Consider the following 17,532-nt stretch of genomic DNA (forward strand, 5'->3'; position numbering starts at 1 on the left):
ATAAGCGCCTTGAAACGGAACAAATAAGTTCAATGTTCACGAATCTATCAAAATTCTGTTCTGCAAATTAAACAAAAGTGGCTCTTTCACATGCAGTTTTTAAGAAAAAGAAACAAACAGTTTCTCACTTGTTCTCGACTTAATCCGCTTTAGATAACGAGCAAATCTACAAATAAGAGGTTGGTGCAAAGGTGAAAAATACCTCAGCAATCATCAGGGGAGGGGAAGTAAGGTCTAAATTAATGCTGTATATCTAAAGAAGAGGCGCTGAACTTTGACAGGTCTAGGCGAAATTCTCCAAATTATATACTGTGTTTTAGATCAAATGGTCAAATGAAATGGGATAAATGGGAAATGTGTGTTAAAAAATTAAATAATCAACAAACAACTTCCGTTTTTATCAATCATGCAATACCACTTACAATTGAAGAATATCAATAGGATGAATTATTTTTACACTTTCAAGTTGGTTAACCGACTTAATAATAAATATCGTATAAAAATTAATATTACCCCCATTTAATAAATAAACGAAAGTGATGATCCATATTTCAGTAACCACTACCTTGAATATTTGAAGCCGTTTTTGAGTGTTGACACAATCAACTTATATATCAACAATCTCACCACCTAATCACATATAAATTGTTTGTTGTCACTTTTTTTTAATGACTTGTGCTTAATAGCAATTTGAATCAGAACACAAAACTTAAAAGCATTGCCCATTTAACCTAAACATCTATATCTAGTAAAATTACTCACGTTGGCTGCCGTAAGATGCGAAAAATCGAAAAATTTGGAAAAACGGTTACACACGCTTTCTATACCTCATACAATACAACCCCTGACAAAGTATTTGTTTCGGTTCCTAAGGATTGTGGGAAGAAAATGGAATTTATTTCCTTTTCAAACCTATAAGAAGTTCAGTGCAAAATGGGTTCGGTAAAGCAGTGAAAAACGATCCCGGAAGAGGAAAATTTCAAAATTTGTATGGCATGCAGAGACGTCTGTACTCTGTACCTTCACAAAATGGGAGGGAAGATAAGCTAATGGGAATAATTGCGTCAACATTTCCATGTGTGGTAAACAGGGATGCAGCGTGTCAGACAAAGATATTTCACATTGGATTTGGAAGTAAGGGAACCGAGGTTGTCAACAAAAAGAAGAATGACCTCCCTATTGCTCTCAGAATATTTACCCCTGTCGGGTTACTCAATCAGTACCAAGAAACATTAATGTTCTAATAAAATTGACCACAAAACAATCGGCATTAACAGTGGATTACGTCCCACTCTATTTCAATGATAAACTCCCCTTCAAAAATTTGCCCCAATCAGGACATTCATCCGCGAGATCATCGAAAATCCGCCAAAAATTAAGACTAAAAAAAAACTTTTCCTTGAATAAGGGCCATGTTCTCACGTTTTTCTCTATTGTTTGTCACAAAATTAAAACTCGTCACGCTGAACTCTCTTTCGAAAATTCTCCCCTAAATAAAACCCACGAAATGGCCACTGGAATATTTGCCCATGGAAAATTGCCTCCGAAAATGTAGCCCCTAGAATTTTTACGCCCCATGGAAATCCCATCACGCAATTACTAAAAACAAGTTTAGCAAGCCATTGAAAAGATTATCATAGATAAAAAAAATATAAAATTTACTTTTCGTTCATCAGAATTTAATCTACCGAAATAGTAAACAAATATCGCTTTTAAATAAATTTGGATCCATAGTTATAAAAAATATACAGTGTGAAAACCAAATGAGACAGAATTGGTGGTATTATGTATATAACATTTTGGTGGAGGACATGAGTAAGCATAGTGAGGCATAATGGAGTTTTTGTTAATACAGAGTCAAGTGAAGGGAAATGTTGGTCTATTCATACTCAGATAGATTAAAACATCAAATTTAATTATTTTTTCAACCAATATTTGCTAATGTTGATTTATTTCAAAAAGTTGACGCCAGAATTCCAAAAGGCATCACCATGAATGTGCAAGAAAATGATCAAGCAAATACTTAAAAAATTTTTTCTATACCTAATGGGTGGCTAAACTTGAAGACCAATTGTTCGATATCTTTGGTGCACTCTCGTAGTAGATTAAGCTATAAATAAATACAATAAATTGCTCACGAAAACCTAAAGAAATTGATTGTAGATACCTTGTGAAATTGTGACAATTTGTCCCATTTGGTCAAAAATTAATTTCGGACTCACTATTAGCGCATTTTTCAAAAGGAAAATGAACGCTATTGTCCGTCTGTACCACTACCAGTCCTCCAATTTAAGCTTTTTCGTTGTGGTTTCTTTCTTAGGCGGTGTAGTGTAGTACAGCCCATAGACCAGAACGGTAAAAGTTTATTTGGATTGCCGAGTTATTACTGATTCTGTGCGGGGAAAAATTCGTCGGTCGCGAGCAACCACGTTTTTAACTTGATTTTGTTCTTGTACGACTTATCATTGTAAAAGGACTAGGAAGAACGAAGATTTTGGGACAATTTTAGAATTTTATTATCTGTCGCTACGTTTTTAACGTGGAAATAGCTTCCCTTTGTTTATCAAAAGGATTTCTTTTGTTTTTTACTATAAATGTAATAAAAGTGATTTATGTTTTAATGTTTAATGTATTTCGAAAATTCGAAGTATCCTTTTGACAGCATTCACACTAATAACAGTACGTAACTCTCACAGTCCCACTAAAAATGCATTGGTAAGTGTTGCTCCACGACCTATTTGTTTAAAGAGTGGATGGAAATTACAATTACTTATAAAGTAAATGCTCTTAATTTCCTCGTAATTCGTGCACAATATTTAATATGAATAAGATAATCCAATAGGGGTTTACAGTATAGTATAGATTTTTTGGACAGTAAAACTTTATTTAAAAATAGTAACTGATTAGAAAGAAAATAATGAAAATGTACTGTATCGGTGGTGTATTAAAAACGTAACGAAGCTCTGGATAGGACACATAGGAAATTATTTTGTAAAGTACAGTTGTAACTGGGAATTATACTAATTTACAGTTGTAACTGGGAATTAGTTTATAATTTACAGTTGTAATTGGGAATTACACTAATTTACAGTTGTAACTGGGAATTATGCTAATTTACAGTTGTAACTGGGAATTATACTAAACTAATTTACAGTTGTAACTGGGAATTAGTTTATAATTTACAGTTGTAATTGTCAATTACACTAATTTACAGTTGTAACTGGGAATTATACTAATTTACAGTTGTAACTGGGAATTATCCTTGACAGTAAGTTACAACGGCAAATTAGTTTAATTCCCAGTTACAACTGTAAATTATAAACCAATTCCTAGTTACAACTGTAAATTAGTATAATTCCCAGTTACAACTGTAAATTAGCATAATTCCCAGTTACAACTGTAAATTAGTGTAATTCCCAGTTACAACTGTAATTTACAAAATAATTTCCTATGTGTCCTATCCAGAGCTTCGTAAAAACGAGATGATTGTGACGGACTCTATGACGAAATAAGCCCGACCAATCAGCTCTAGAACCATTCAGATAACATCACTACTTGGCAATATTGCAGGAGAATTAACAATTAATTACTGCCCTTTTAGACGTATTTTTTTCAAACATCTAATTTCAAAAAATGTGCAAATTCTCTATTGAATCATGTTAATCTGGATTTTTGCAGGCTCTAAAATTTAGGATTGTGATATCAAAAACTCCTGAATATTAAATGTCAATCTGCTAATGAATGTGCTAACTTCTGGGTTGCAAATTGCAATAGTAAAATAGAAACCTAGCTTTCGTTTCATCATACCAAATTCTGCAACCAATCGTTTATGTTGGCAATTGTGAGCACTCGTACAAAAAAACATTAAAATTTGAATCGTTAGCACTTGTTAACGCAACTTGAAACCTAGACCAGTCTTCTTTGCCATATTTTACAACAAAAAAATGAAAAATTCAATGCGTAAGCTGTCTGTAGTTTATTTTAATGTTAGTTTACGGTAGCGTAATTAATACAGTTATCAATAAGCATTTGCGTCAGCAATACGACACTGTACAAGTTGATAAAGGTTATGTCCACAAATGATGATCTGGAAATTGTCCCTGCTGTTTCATTATTACCATTGAATAATAAATACGCAAAAGGCAACCTTTAGATAAGTCAAAATGCTACGGTCTGAATGTAAACTTGAAAAACTTTACCGGACGTACTATCACAGATTTAAATATACTTTAACTCTGTGGTACTATATACTTACAATGTAAATTGCATTCTACACACTAGACCCGATTACTGATACCAAAAGCACAATTAATCACTATAGTCACTTTGATAACAAATCATCGGTATTTACCTTACCTTGTTTATGTTGTTAAGTGTATGAAATATGTGATTATTATTAATCTTTGTTTTTGTGGGAGCTAATCTTCTTAACGATGGGCAACCCAAATCCATTAAAGCAAAAATCTATTACAAAAACCGATAATTTCATTGCAAAGGTGAATATACCTAATTAGCGCAGATTAGAAACACCGTCATTAACAATATTATTATTGTTATTCAAACTATGATCCTTACAATTCATTTTGACTAATGGGTTTGTCATACTTAGTCCTTTTGTGTACGTTAGATTATATGCAAATTAGTTTTGGGAATACTTCAATAATTATCTAATTTTGTTCTTTGTAACTTAATTGACCTAAATTATCCCAAATCGTTCCTTGACGGTTTAATGTAGGAATGTACCCAATGGAAATCGAAAAAATATAACGTTTGATGAAAATTATCACTGAAAAATTCCCACATTTTCTCCCAAATTCCATGACAAACAAAATTAACAACGATGTTGAACTTTCGTATGCATATAAGTATACAGGATGCGTTTTTTCGAAATTTATAGATGGAGAACTCGAAAATTAGCGGAGATAGAGAGACAATTAAATAGAGAAGTTTACGAGCATAATTTAAGGCACTCTTTACTTTTTGTAAAAAAAAAGGCCCGGTTAATAACGAAAACAATTTCTATTCCTTGATATTTCTATACTCACATGTAGCTGTATGTTATGGACTTTAGCAAAAAAAATTTAAAAAATTATTATATTACCATCAGTAAGATCATGTCGGGGGCTACCACATTCCCTTTGACGGTACCCACTTCCGACGTCCCGTTCACCCGCAATTCGCGTTTGAAGATTTTTCTCCACCATCAGTTAGATCTTGTCGGAGGCTACCACATTTCCTTTTTCAATGCATACTTATACCACATTTTGGTGGATCTCGCTAAAAACCTTCCACAAGATAGTACCTAATTTTTGGGGGGCACTTCTCATTGCTCGAGCTTCTGTTGACGACACGAGAAAGAGAGACAGCCATTCGAGATTTACGAAACGTTAAAACGCGTGACAGAATTCGCAACGGAAGGTAAAAGGTGCCCGAAGTTGACTACCTCTCGAAGACGCGCGCGCGCGCCTTGCAAAAGGTCGTTAATTTCGCCCCTAGGCCAAAAAACAAAATTCCGCCACGCAGGAGTTGTGCGCGTTTACAACATCTTTCCGACAACACCAATTTGAAAAGAATCGGACCAAAACTGTAGTAGAAGATAGGAAAAAACTGAAAAACCTTCACGTTAGTATACTACGCTCGAGGACGACGCCCAGATGTCGCCAACCCCACATCATGTAGCCCTGTCCCCAAGGTTTACAAATTACACGGCCTTGTAGATACACGTAAACCCGTTGCCTTTCTACAAGAGTTCTTCTACGCGCCCACATTTGCTGCCAGCCAGCCGACCAGCCAGCCAAAGTGAGATTAAAAGCTACCTTTTACAAATAAATTTGCAAAAATGCGCTAAAAAGTAAGGGAAGAAGTTCTAGGGAAATGCAGTGTACCAGAATTTTTCACGTCAATCACGTGATCTTTGAGTTACATAACAAACTTAGGTCTATTCTAACGATATTCCATATCTAATTAATGATTAAGTTTTTTTTATTTTCCTTCTATAAAGCAGGTTATGGAAATATTGATTTATAAATCTTTTCCGTTGCTAATACTTGAAAGGTGCGGAAATGGATGTTTATATAAATGACTTACATTGCGACCTATTCAAGTGATTTTTTAAAAATAATTCTATTTAAATCAAGGATATTACCGCTGATGGAAAAATTAAAAATTCTTAACAGTAACATAATCATACACAATATAAGATACTTATTATCCATAGCGCTCAACTAAAATTCGCAGGCACCCTCGCTAATAAATCATTTTCTCTAAAATCTACAAAAATTCCAAAATTACATTTAAATTGGAAAAAATTTAAGTTCATTTTCACGCCTTATGTTCCATACACTTCCTTACAAACTTTTAATGGCACATGGGTATGCGTCTTTCCTGGAGAAAGCTAACCCTAATATACCTTGATTTATGATATCATATAGGCTGGTCCGACAATTTGAGACCCTATCTATAACATACCAACATACCAAAGTTGAGCTAAAAAATTGAGAACGTGAAAAATGGATTTAAATGATGCGAACACTAAAAAGGCTTCAAATGCATTGTAAATGTTCCTTTAACTAATTGCATACAGGGCATTCCAGTTAAAATGAGTCGCCCTGAGTAAGTCAGCTGATTTTGACACTGCAAAAAAATAGTTTCCTTCAGGGGGAGGACTTGACAGTTAGTAAAAAGTTGACGTGTTTCACGTGTTTTTTACAGTCTCACTATCAAACGTTTTAACTGGATCGCACTCTAGGTATACAGTGGTACATAATTTATTGGATTTAACTTATGTAATCGCACATGATAAAATAGATTCAGATATATTTTAATTGCGAATTTGATTCACCAATAGAGTGATGAATTGGCAATTGGGACATTTTCAAAACAAATATTTTTCAATTATGAATGGTGAATTAAATTCTTTGTCCATTCTCCAATAGCCTCTAACTAATTTCGTATATTAACAATCATTATTATTTATCCTTAGGATAATTTCTATTTTCATGAAATATAATATAATTATGATATACGTGGAGCACACAGACTTCCATGCCATCGAAGTAATTAGATCACCATATAACTTTTTGGAATTCGGTCATATTTTTTTGAAACGTTTCGCAATTATGTGCCTATAAAAAGTAAAATTACGACGAAATTTAAAGAGTCGACCTATTACGTTAACTGCAAGCTTCCTACCATCCCATTTAAATAAACGAGGCGAACCTTGTTTGTCCCTAATATACCACCTGCCAAGTTCGTCCTGCACCCTGAAGCGCACTTGCTATCAAAAGAGCGTGGCTGGCTGTTATTTATTTTCGAGCGCGATGATCCTCTGATACAGATTTAGTTGAGGAAGTCTGGGGGGTTTTTGAATGCGTGCAGTCCGCGCTGTCCCCCCACTCCCTTATTGCCAATCCACAAGTGTAGATCCGGTAGAAATGTGGCAACGTCGATAGATTCGAAAACTAGTGGTTACCACCACCACTTTTTGTTGCGTACAACACCCGCACAATTTGAGGTTTCTCTCTGTTAAACAAACGCACGCTAGCTGCTGTAGTGGTAAGGTGACAGTCAATTAGACAAGTCGCAGTTACTGCTAACGTTTTACGCTAACGCCAAACTTTTTACGTTGCGGCATGCTTAATTTTGTATATTTCACATTGAAAGGATATAAAATTATTGTGCTGTTGTGTTTAAGTGCAAATTAATTTGGATTATCTAACTCTTTGGATTTATTCACATTACATCATCGAGAGACCATAAGGTGATTATTTACTCTTGTTTAGTGTATTTGTCTGATATTTATTGTAATCTATCTGCACACGTTGGAATGGATTTTGAGAAATGTGTGGAACTGCTGAGAATAGATTTTATTGTAGGTCATAGGCGCGAAAAACTGCTTCAATTGCTAACAATAGTTTTCAATTAAGCACGGCGACAACGCTTTTAATGTCTTTTTTAAAAACATATGTTCTTAAGTACATTTAATACATTACGTAAGTGTTCTTTGAAATTGTTGCGTTCTAAATTGGTACGGAGCGCGTTTTAACAAAAGATTTGAAAAAAGGAAATGGAACAAAGTTCAGGCGGAAACGCTTAATAAGTTCTAGGGATTTTCTCAGAGAGAGACCATTGTCAGTGTTGTTATTAACAATTTTCCATTGCCAAATGGTTTTATACAATTGTAGGTCAAGTAAACTTACGTATGCGGAATTCTCAGTCCAAAACTTCCTCATTTAAGTCAACAAGGCAATTTTGGAGCTCCTTGAATTCGTTTATCGCCATGATTTACAAAATAGATAAGATTCGCCTAAAACCGTTTTAGCAACCCATCCACGTGACGTGGTACTGTAGACTTTAAACTCCATAAATTTCCAAGCGATTTAAAATCACTTACTTAGTGATAGGAAGCTATTAAGAATTTCCGGAATTAAGTAAGTTGAAGGAAATTCTTTGCACTGTTCGAGTGGAAAAGTTACTTTTCAAGGATGTTGTTAATTACGCTTTTATTAGAGCGGAAATGTGAACTTCGGTCTACAGGTTTTCATCGCCTCTTCTCCCTTTAACTTCCAAACTTGGCGGCTGTTCCCCTATTTCAAAGATCCTTACCGTACCTGTTGCAACGGCAGGTAAATGGGTTCATCGTTGTCGGTGGTTAGTTTTTGACCCTAGTCATCCCTTAGTTGGCGCTTTTGAAATGTACGGAATCTCGTGGGCGCTCCCATAACGAAGAGGATCAATAATTTAAAATGTAACGTTATTTTGCATCTTGCCAAAATGGTGTATCAGCATTATACACACCATGGCCTGCAGTCTTTGCAATATCGCAGTATGGGCGATTTTAAAATGTCTCGCATGAATACGCAATTTTTTTATGCGGTTAGTAATAAACGTCGAGCTCACTTGAAAAAAATGCGAATTTGTACGGTTTGGAGCTAAATGAAAGCTTATAATTAAATTTAAGAGGTGAACCTGCTCCTTTCCATTTGAGTGAAGGCGCGCGTAGAAAAAAAGGGAGGAAAATTCTAAAACCAGATTCACACAGCCCTTTCATTTCGATTTCAATGAAAGGCGACAACGAAAGGATTTTCAAAAATGTAGGTTTACTTACGTAAACAATCGGGTGGTGGAGAATACCAAAGTAAACACAATGGGCAATGGGCGGCTAAAATATGGAACAAATTCGTTTAAAAATCAGATGTTGTGTTTCAAAGAAATGCTCACACACGTCCATCATACTTTTTTCTTGTGCATTTTTTGCACTAAAGAGAAAATATACAGGGTGCGTGATAACGTAGGTTTTGATATCAGACGATTCTTTTAAATGGAACAGAATTTTTAAAAACCAAATTTAGAATTCTGCGTCAAATTCTACGCATAATAAAAATAATTCGAAAATGGTTCCATTTAATAAATTAAATTTGGTATCAAAATCTACTTTTTGACACAACCTGTATATTTTCACATCAGTGCAAAAAATGCGCAAAAGAAAATGTGCGAGCATTTTTTTAAAATTCAACATCTAATTTTTAAATGAATTTGTTTAATATTGTGGCCGCTCACTGTATATTTTTTGGTAAGGCCTTTTCCGATTGCCTAAATTTTTGTTGTATAATTCAGCTCACCGTGAAATTCTGTGTTGGGGGAATTTTTCAACATGAAAATAACGAATCCAAAATATTTTTACTAAATCGGAAAGAGCACGTCCAAAAACCTAGGTAGAATGATAGAGTATAATTTCGGAAATATTCGGGAATATGGCTAAGAACGAATATCTTGAGAAACTTGACGAGAACATTGTTCCGAAATTTTCAGTTTATATATACTAGTACGTTATCAAGTATGTATACGTGCATTAGTTCTTATCGGGAAAGTTCTTGACTACTCAGGTATCAAATTTTAAGATTCGAGATTTAGAGTAAGTTTTCTTTAATTTGCTGAATTTTTAGTTTTGTTTTAAAGGCGCAGTATTTGATATGGCATGTGAACTGAGACCAAGTAGTATTTTTAGATGCATAAAATAAACAATCTAAAATGCGTTTTATTGTTTTTAAAAAACATAATTTTATTAAAAGATTGATTCTGTTTGGTGTATTGTAATTATGTAGTATAGAATAGTATATTTTATAAAAGGTAAATATTACTGATAATTATCGAAAATTTCCGAGTATTCTCGAGAGTTGCCGAATGTTCGTTCGATACGTCCTCGGATATGTTAAATAAATTATGGGAATTTTACACTATTACCAAGCCAAGCATTCTGTGTAGTGAGAGAATTTTTATTGTGCAGTTTGTTCGAGAAAATTTCGGAAATTGTTTGTCTAGGTGTATTGTTGATAGGAGTTGCTTTGATAGTATTTGTTTTTCGCTATACATGTTGTTATAGGTACGTACAAAACTGGACCAAAACAAACATGTATTCTAACAAAATAATGGTCCAAAGTGTCCGGTTTGGCGTCTTCAAATGATTCAAAGCTCGCATTTCTTCTTTAATTTTTTCTGGGCAACCACAACACATATAGGTACAGCTATTAGGTATTTGGAAAACTCGCCCAGGTTTGGTACACGATCGTCTAAATAGGTCCTTCCGTACAACACACTGTGTATGTGTGACGCATTTTTGTATCTTAAACCCTCGCTTAAATCCAACCAAGTACAAATAATTTCAAACTCCGCTGAATTAGGTACGCATTTTTGTGAAAAAAACGTTCGTACTTACCAAAGAATCGAACTGAACCACCTAATAGCCTTGTCACTAGGACTAGGCCATTGTGGCACACATTATGCAGTGGTGTTACTTTTTATTGGTATAGTCGAGAGCGAGGTCGAGAGCTATAGCTGCTCTGTGAGTGATAAATGTTCGGAAAAAAGAGTAGTTTCTAAGCAAAGTAACACTTTGATCTTTGGAAAACATTATTTTGGGCCCTTCTACCACTCATTTACTTATATACATACCTGTTTAACTGTACAAGAACGAGCTAAAACAGGTAAATAACAACCCACTTTTTATGAAGGTCTAGGAGAGCAAGGTATATGGGAACGTATGCACTTCTAGTTTCACTTGCTTTTTTTTCATATTTTGGTTAATAACAAATTTAGCACAAAACAGGCATATGAATCATATCTTGGGTGGCATCAAGAATAACGAAAGAAAAATGAGAAAATCGCGTGGGATTTGCAAAAGTACGAGCAAAAGTAAGAACAATCTACCATTATCAAAATTGTATCTATTTCTGTAGTGTGAGAAAGTAAGCGCACTTGGACAAACATTAAAACAAGTTGTAAATCAGCATGATTAAAGGGCATTTTGCATTTTTGGGAATACAGCAGGAAAGTTTAGAATTAATCGATCTCACAACAAATCTAACTCAAAATAGAGAGCAGCTTTTCTCAATCCTTTTTGAACACAGAGCCTTTATAAAGTGGAATAATTGATTATATTGTTAGTGTGTGTAATAAATGGTAGAATCTTATTGACGGATCCCCCAGGCCCCAGGGCCCTCGCAAGGGTGATTTGCGCCCGCGAGGTTATGGTTGAGTGAGGCGTATTCGACCGGGGGGTACTTCAGTACTTCAGCCCCACAAGTGCGGCCCTTTTTTAAGGAAATACCCGCATTGGATCCGTTCGAGGATCTGTTGGTACCTCGGAAATACGCTGTTTTTTTACATACAATAGCGTATTTTTTTCCACTACTTTTTTCCGATATTTGGTTCGTTATGGTGTCGAGATTTGCGGGAATTTTTTCTCTGCCGCTTACGAAACAAGCTGCAGCAACATAATCTTTTTTTCACCCACAAATTTTATTTTAATCTTTTGTGATTTATTGTGCGTCCCAGACTCCACACACTTGTTGCATTTTAATCCTTGACTAGCCAAAACCCAAACATGGTGCTTGCTGAATTTTCGAGCTGTAATTTAATTGAATCGATTATTTCATAAAAACCATTTCTTTTAAATTTATAGACGGATTTTTTGAAATTCCGTATGCGCAGGGCCAATTTTTTTTGTTGCAGGCAGATTTTTCCTAAATTTTAACCGTTTATGTCCATTTTCGTTAAATGGTTGAAGACGAATTTGTCAGGAGTAAGTACCTAATTAATTTTTTCGAAAAAAATACTATTAATGTGGAAATGCGCTTTTGGTAAATACAAGATATCGTTACGTCAATAACATACAATAAAAATTCCCTGTCAAGTAAGCGATTTCCTTTAGGCACTCTGTGCATTTTAAATTTCTCCAAATAAACTGCCCTTAATTCAGGGTGCGGAATTTTAAAGTTTGTATTTCTGCTGTAAGTATAAAACGTACCTTACGATGCTTGTTATTTTAGCCAGATATATTAGCGTTGACAAGAGATGTCAGGAATTCTTGACAAAATTTGTAAAGCTTTTTTGAGTCTAAGAAAATTTTGCAATGCAGATAATTTTGGAAATGTGTAGGAAATTCGAGAGGAAATTCAATATCACCTGGAAGGGAGAAAAGGAACCGTTTTAACACTGCCAGTAATATGATTTGGTTCAGTACTGCAATCGGGTATACTGGACGCCCTTTTTACGTACACTCGTATTTCAGTTCTAGTTCACGGGCAGGGATACCGTGTAATAGCTGTAGATGTCATGCATATTTTTTTTGCAATATCATTTTGATGTGAGCGCAAAAAGGGTTCATTTTTTACAATGGCACTTCGTGGCCATCTCAAATTAGTCATATCTAGTATTTATTGTTGATGTTTTCGGAATTGTTTGAATTCGGAATTATCTCTGACGGAAGTTGTAATTTGCACTTGCGTGGTAGGAGGCAATGGGTTCACGTGCTTTTATAAGAAATAACATTCTTCCTGTTGTGTCGAGCGAATGTTTCGCCACTTGATAAACGTATATTTAGCTTCCTTATCATGTTGTGCCATTTTTCTGTAAGTCTCGTGTTATCGCATTAATCATATGATATTTTGCTTAAAGTCTGCAGGAGACAATAAGTGAACTGCGGCAAATCTTCGTTTTCGCTCAAATTGTTGAGTTTGTAAGGTTGTGACATCCTTTTAACAATACAATAACCTATGAAAACGGTAAAGCATATTATAATCTTATCAACAACAATTTAGATTGTTTCCAGGAATTTATGCGCAATTAGAACTTTTGTCAAATAAATCTCGAGTGGAACGGCAATTCGATTACCTAAGGTAGCAACTAGATTTTTTAAACCCAACAATGTTCGATTTATTGACATGCTTCAAAGGATTACCGATAACTCACCTCACCTGTACACCTGAATTTACTTACACGTGCATCGCACTTGACCTAAATTGTGCCCAAAAAAGGCTCGTGGCGAATATTGCATATTTATCTTTCGCCATGCATAATTCAACCTTTACATCCTTCAGTGTTTTACACGTGGCTTCGATAACACGGAATCCATGCAAGGAACTTCCTATAATGGAAAGTTTTGCAATTACTGCTTCACGTACGTATAGATAAAACTTATCGCCGGTTTATGTGGAAATCGATTTTTGTTTATTCATTTAGTCACATGCGGCCACTTATAATTATTTGTTACGCAGAAACGCCGGCGCTATTTACAACAAGGCTCTCCGGAAATTGAGTCGGCACAATCTTTGAAATGGAAATAAATAATTTAAAGGAAGACCTTTAAACTGTGCGCAGTGCGATAACTTTTATTGTAAAATTTGCATTGATAATGAAGGTTATTATCCTATTGTAGTCGTAAGGGTTTCCTTCCTTTTTAATCATTCATGTGATACTATTGTAAGTAAATCTAATTTGGTGGTCCTTCCTCCATAGGTCCATAGAAACTCAAAATCAAAGTCATTGCAGTAAAAAAAATGATCTGTGTACCTTTTCTGACGTCAACGTCGTCAGTGACTGTTACGAGGTGGAATTTTAAAAGTCTTGTTTTAGATTGTTTTCAGAAATTATGTAAAGCAACGTGAAATTGGTGCAGTCTAAACTTCCGGAGAATTGGGAAATTTAATTTTTGATTAAGTAATTGCGTCCAATTTATTCGGTAGCCATCAAAATTAATAATTTATTGGATAACGAGCGGTAATTGTTTGTCGCAAATAATTACGGAATACATACATATAGATATCGTGCTGTGGATTCTTTAAATTTTCGTCAACACGCCTGGGAACTTTTTCGTTCCAAAGACTTGTTTTTGGGTAATTAATTTATAAGCGTTTTGATGCGACTGACCTTATGACGTCAGAAATTTCCCATTATTTATCGAATTGTTTGCTTTGGTCACATCTTCAATAAAAATGTAAATTTCTTGCTCGTCAGCGTCACTCGAAACTACTTGCGTTCGGAGGGGTCAATAAATTCGCCTATAGACTGACTGCAGCAAGCTCATGTTTAGTCTGCAAGATAAATTTAAACATCATCATTTTGAAGCAGTATCCGATTTGTTTCTTTTTAACTAAGTAATTTTGTACAATTTCCCTTGCAATTACGATGACGCTAAATCGTATGACTCAGTTTCTTGCTGACGATCACTTATCATTTTGCGGTTATCTAATTGTGGTTTGCGCCTTTCCGAAAAATGGACATTTCTACTGGCGTCAGTAAACAATAATGGTTCAGAATTCGATCGATAATCTTTTATCAGAAATTATCTGTTTGCCTAAACTAGAAAGGAAAACATCAATTGCGGAAGCATTTATTTTCAAACTTTGACATTGAATCTGCTTCCTGGTTTGATTCATTTCACTACCGTCTTGTTTAAACCAGGAAGTTACACAAAACGTCGATTAAACTCGCGTTAGTGGCAATTGCAAAAAAAAACGAGTGGTACAAGCGCGCGCCCGTGTGTAAGGAAGTCAGTTGGTTATGTGAAACTCTTCAAATATGAGGAAATATGTAAAAATTGAAGGTTAACCGGACAGCGCGCCTCTTGTAAGAAATGTAATGAAAATTAATTTCCGCGATAAATCTTCCATTTGGAAAGTGTCCTTGGCAATCCTCTAATTTGTAACTCTTTGTTTCAGTTCATTATGAAGCTAGCTCCAGGCCCGTTACCCCCAATCCCTACCGCTGCAACAATGGACCGTCTACCACTCCCTCTCCCTTTCAGTCCAGATCTACTGTGGCGATACCCCTTGGGATTTTCCAACGTCACGCAACAACCTCCGTCATCCCCTTTAATGGATTACAAAAGCCAACTGCCGACAAGCCTCGCAACCGATCCTCGCGTGTGGTCCAGAGAAGATGTCATCTCCTTCTTGCGTTGGGCAGAAAGGGAGTACGATCTCCAACCAATCGACATGGATATGTTCCAAATGAACGGTAAGCACTTAATTAATCCCCTCATTCAGCTGTGCTAAGCGTTTCGTTTACAGGAAAAGCAATGTGCCTTTTGACGAGAACTGACCTGTCGGAAAGAGCGCCAGGTTCAGGTGACGTTTTACACAACGTCCTTCAACTGCTAGTGCGAGAAGCGAACATAGTGCAACGTTGCCTCCCATCAAGTCCCGTAACGCCCACATCACGTCACGCGTATCCTCTATCGCCACATTCCCATCCACCAACCCCTAACTGGAATATGTTGACTCAAAACGGTTGTGATTTCCACTCGACGCACGCGGCCACATTAGCGGCACACTTAATGGCACAAAGCAATTCCGTCACACTAAGCCCCGCGCCATCAGTTGATAGTCAAGCGGGAAGCCCTCAACATGCGGAAGCCTGTCAGCAACCTGCATACGGACACTTCAGTAGCGGTAGTAATGGCAGTGCTAGTGGGAGTAACCAGTCCGATTCAGACGAAGACAGTTTCCCAGATAGTGGGAAAAGTGCTCAAAACAATACTAGTCCACCAAATACACCAAGTGCTTTCACATTAGTCCCTCCCGCCCATTACATGCCCCCCAAAAGTCCAAAAGAAGCTGTCTCTAGTCCAATATTCAAAACGATGGCAAGAGAATTCTTCCCAAGCGAATCACCGGAACCAAACACAAGTACGTCTACCTAAATCCCTCTCGGTAACATTCCGCTAACAAAATTAATTACAGACGGCCGATTACTGTGGGACTTCCTGCAGCAGCTCCTCAACGACCCCAGTCAGCGATACACCAGCTACATCGCGTGGAAAAACCGCGACACCGGCGTTTTCAAAATCGTCGACCCGGCCGGTCTCGCCAAACTTTGGGGAATACAAAAAAATCACCTTTCCATGAACTACGACAAAATGTCACGCGCCTTGCGGTATTATTACAGAGTAAACATACTGCGAAAAGTCCAGGGCGAGCGCCATTGTTATCAGTAAGTAGAGATTAATTTTCAATTTATCTTCGGTATTATCACAGCATTGTTACAGATTTCTGAGAAATCCTACGGAATTGAAGAATATCAAGAATATCTCTCTCCTCCGTCAGCAGATGTCCCCAAACCGCCCCGCGCCCCAACCGCAACCACAAGTAGTCCATATGACAATTAAACCAGAACCCGCCGAAGTCGACCAAGACACTAGCAGACTGCAAGAGTTTGACGAAAAACCTACAGATTTAAGCATGGATGGCCCCACGGACCTCAGCAGTAATAGTAGTAGGCACATTAGCATTGTATGTTCCCCCGATACTCCCAGTCTCAGAGACCCTCCACAAAAAAACTTCTATATAAAAGAAGAAATAAAGTGATAGTGTAGATTTAATTTATAAACCTCGTAACTTAACGTGCCAATTAATAACGATATCAAAATGTGCAAGAATTAGTGATAACAAGAAGTGACTATTTTTAACGGTTTTAAAGTGTAAATAATTTATGTAAAGTAGATATGTGCCAAAACCTCTATTGTAGATAAATTCAAGCTGAAACATGATAACAATTACAATATTCCTCGGAAATATTGTATTGAACAAAATTTTCGTGTTGCGCACAAAATTTTAGGCAGCTAATTTTTTATGATCACCTTGTGATACTATTGACAATAATTTAATACAAAAAAAAGTGATGTACAAAAAGAGATGGACTGGAACGCTACAAATTGTCAATCATCTTTGGGGGCCACTAGCTGCATATTTTTTGAAAATGAAATTTGCAACATTCCATTGATAGTTGCACCCAGTATGCCTTATCTATTGAAAAATGTTAATATTAAGAAAATTTACAAAAAGCGGGACATTCATTTCCAGCTCTGTTTCTGTGATCTCTTATTATATAAATTAAACTCAAAATGTGTGATTTAATATAATATTTAATCAACCACATATATATTGATAGAATGTAGATTGTATTAATTTCATATAAAAAAGAGACAATGTTTAGGATAGTGTGGGTAGACTGCCCAAGAGCTTTACTTAGAATGAACGAATTTTTGTGTCAAATTGGTATATTTTGTTCCAAGATTTTAATGTTAATTTAGTGTAATATACTGGACAAGACGGTTTTTTTAAGCCGCGCGTACCTTTTGTATGAAGTTTATTTTATTGTTAATGTAACAAATGTTTGAAATATACAATATAATTCGATCGAATTCTTGTCTTTTTTTTGTTCCCAAAATATGATTTTAAAAAATAGAAAAATTGC

At 35.8% G+C, this 17,532-nt stretch overlaps 1 protein-coding gene across 1 annotated transcript; it reads left to right on the plus strand.

Annotated features, from left to right (window-relative positions):
• The first annotated feature begins 7,506 nt into the window (after positions 1-7,506).
• LOC116168157 (ets DNA-binding protein pokkuri) lies at positions 7,507-17,474 on the plus strand. Its single transcript, XM_031483827.1, has 5 exons — positions 7,507-7,759; positions 14,997-15,294; positions 15,348-15,965; positions 16,020-16,269; positions 16,325-17,474. The coding sequence occupies exons 2-5, from the start codon at positions 15,003-15,005 to the stop codon at positions 16,641-16,643; spliced, it is 1,479 nt and encodes a 492-aa protein (XP_031339687.1). The 5' UTR covers positions 7,507-7,759; positions 14,997-15,002; the 3' UTR covers positions 16,644-17,474.
• The last annotated feature ends 58 nt before the right edge of the window (positions 17,475-17,532 follow it).

Source organism: Photinus pyralis, unplaced genomic scaffold, assembly GCF_008802855.1.
Source record: "Photinus pyralis isolate 1611_PpyrPB1 unplaced genomic scaffold, Ppyr1.3 Ppyr1.4_LG4, whole genome shotgun sequence".
In the NCBI taxonomy this organism is placed as follows: Eukaryota; Metazoa; Arthropoda; class Insecta; order Coleoptera; family Lampyridae; genus Photinus; species Photinus pyralis.

What these genes read in the sequence shown, in the direction of transcription:
- LOC116168157 (XM_031483827.1), top strand. Translation starts at nt 15,003, where the DNA reads ATGAAGCTAGCTCCAGGCCCGTTACCCCCAATCCCTACCGCTGCAACA. An exon ending in GGATATGTTCCAAATGAACG is followed by an intron (nt 15,295 to 15,347) that starts GTAAGCACTTAA and finishes TTTCGTTTACAG; the next exon opens with GAAAAGCAATGTGCCTTTTG. An exon ending in ATCACCGGAACCAAACACAA is followed by an intron (nt 15,966 to 16,019) that starts GTACGTCTACCT and finishes AATTAATTACAG; the next exon opens with ACGGCCGATTACTGTGGGAC.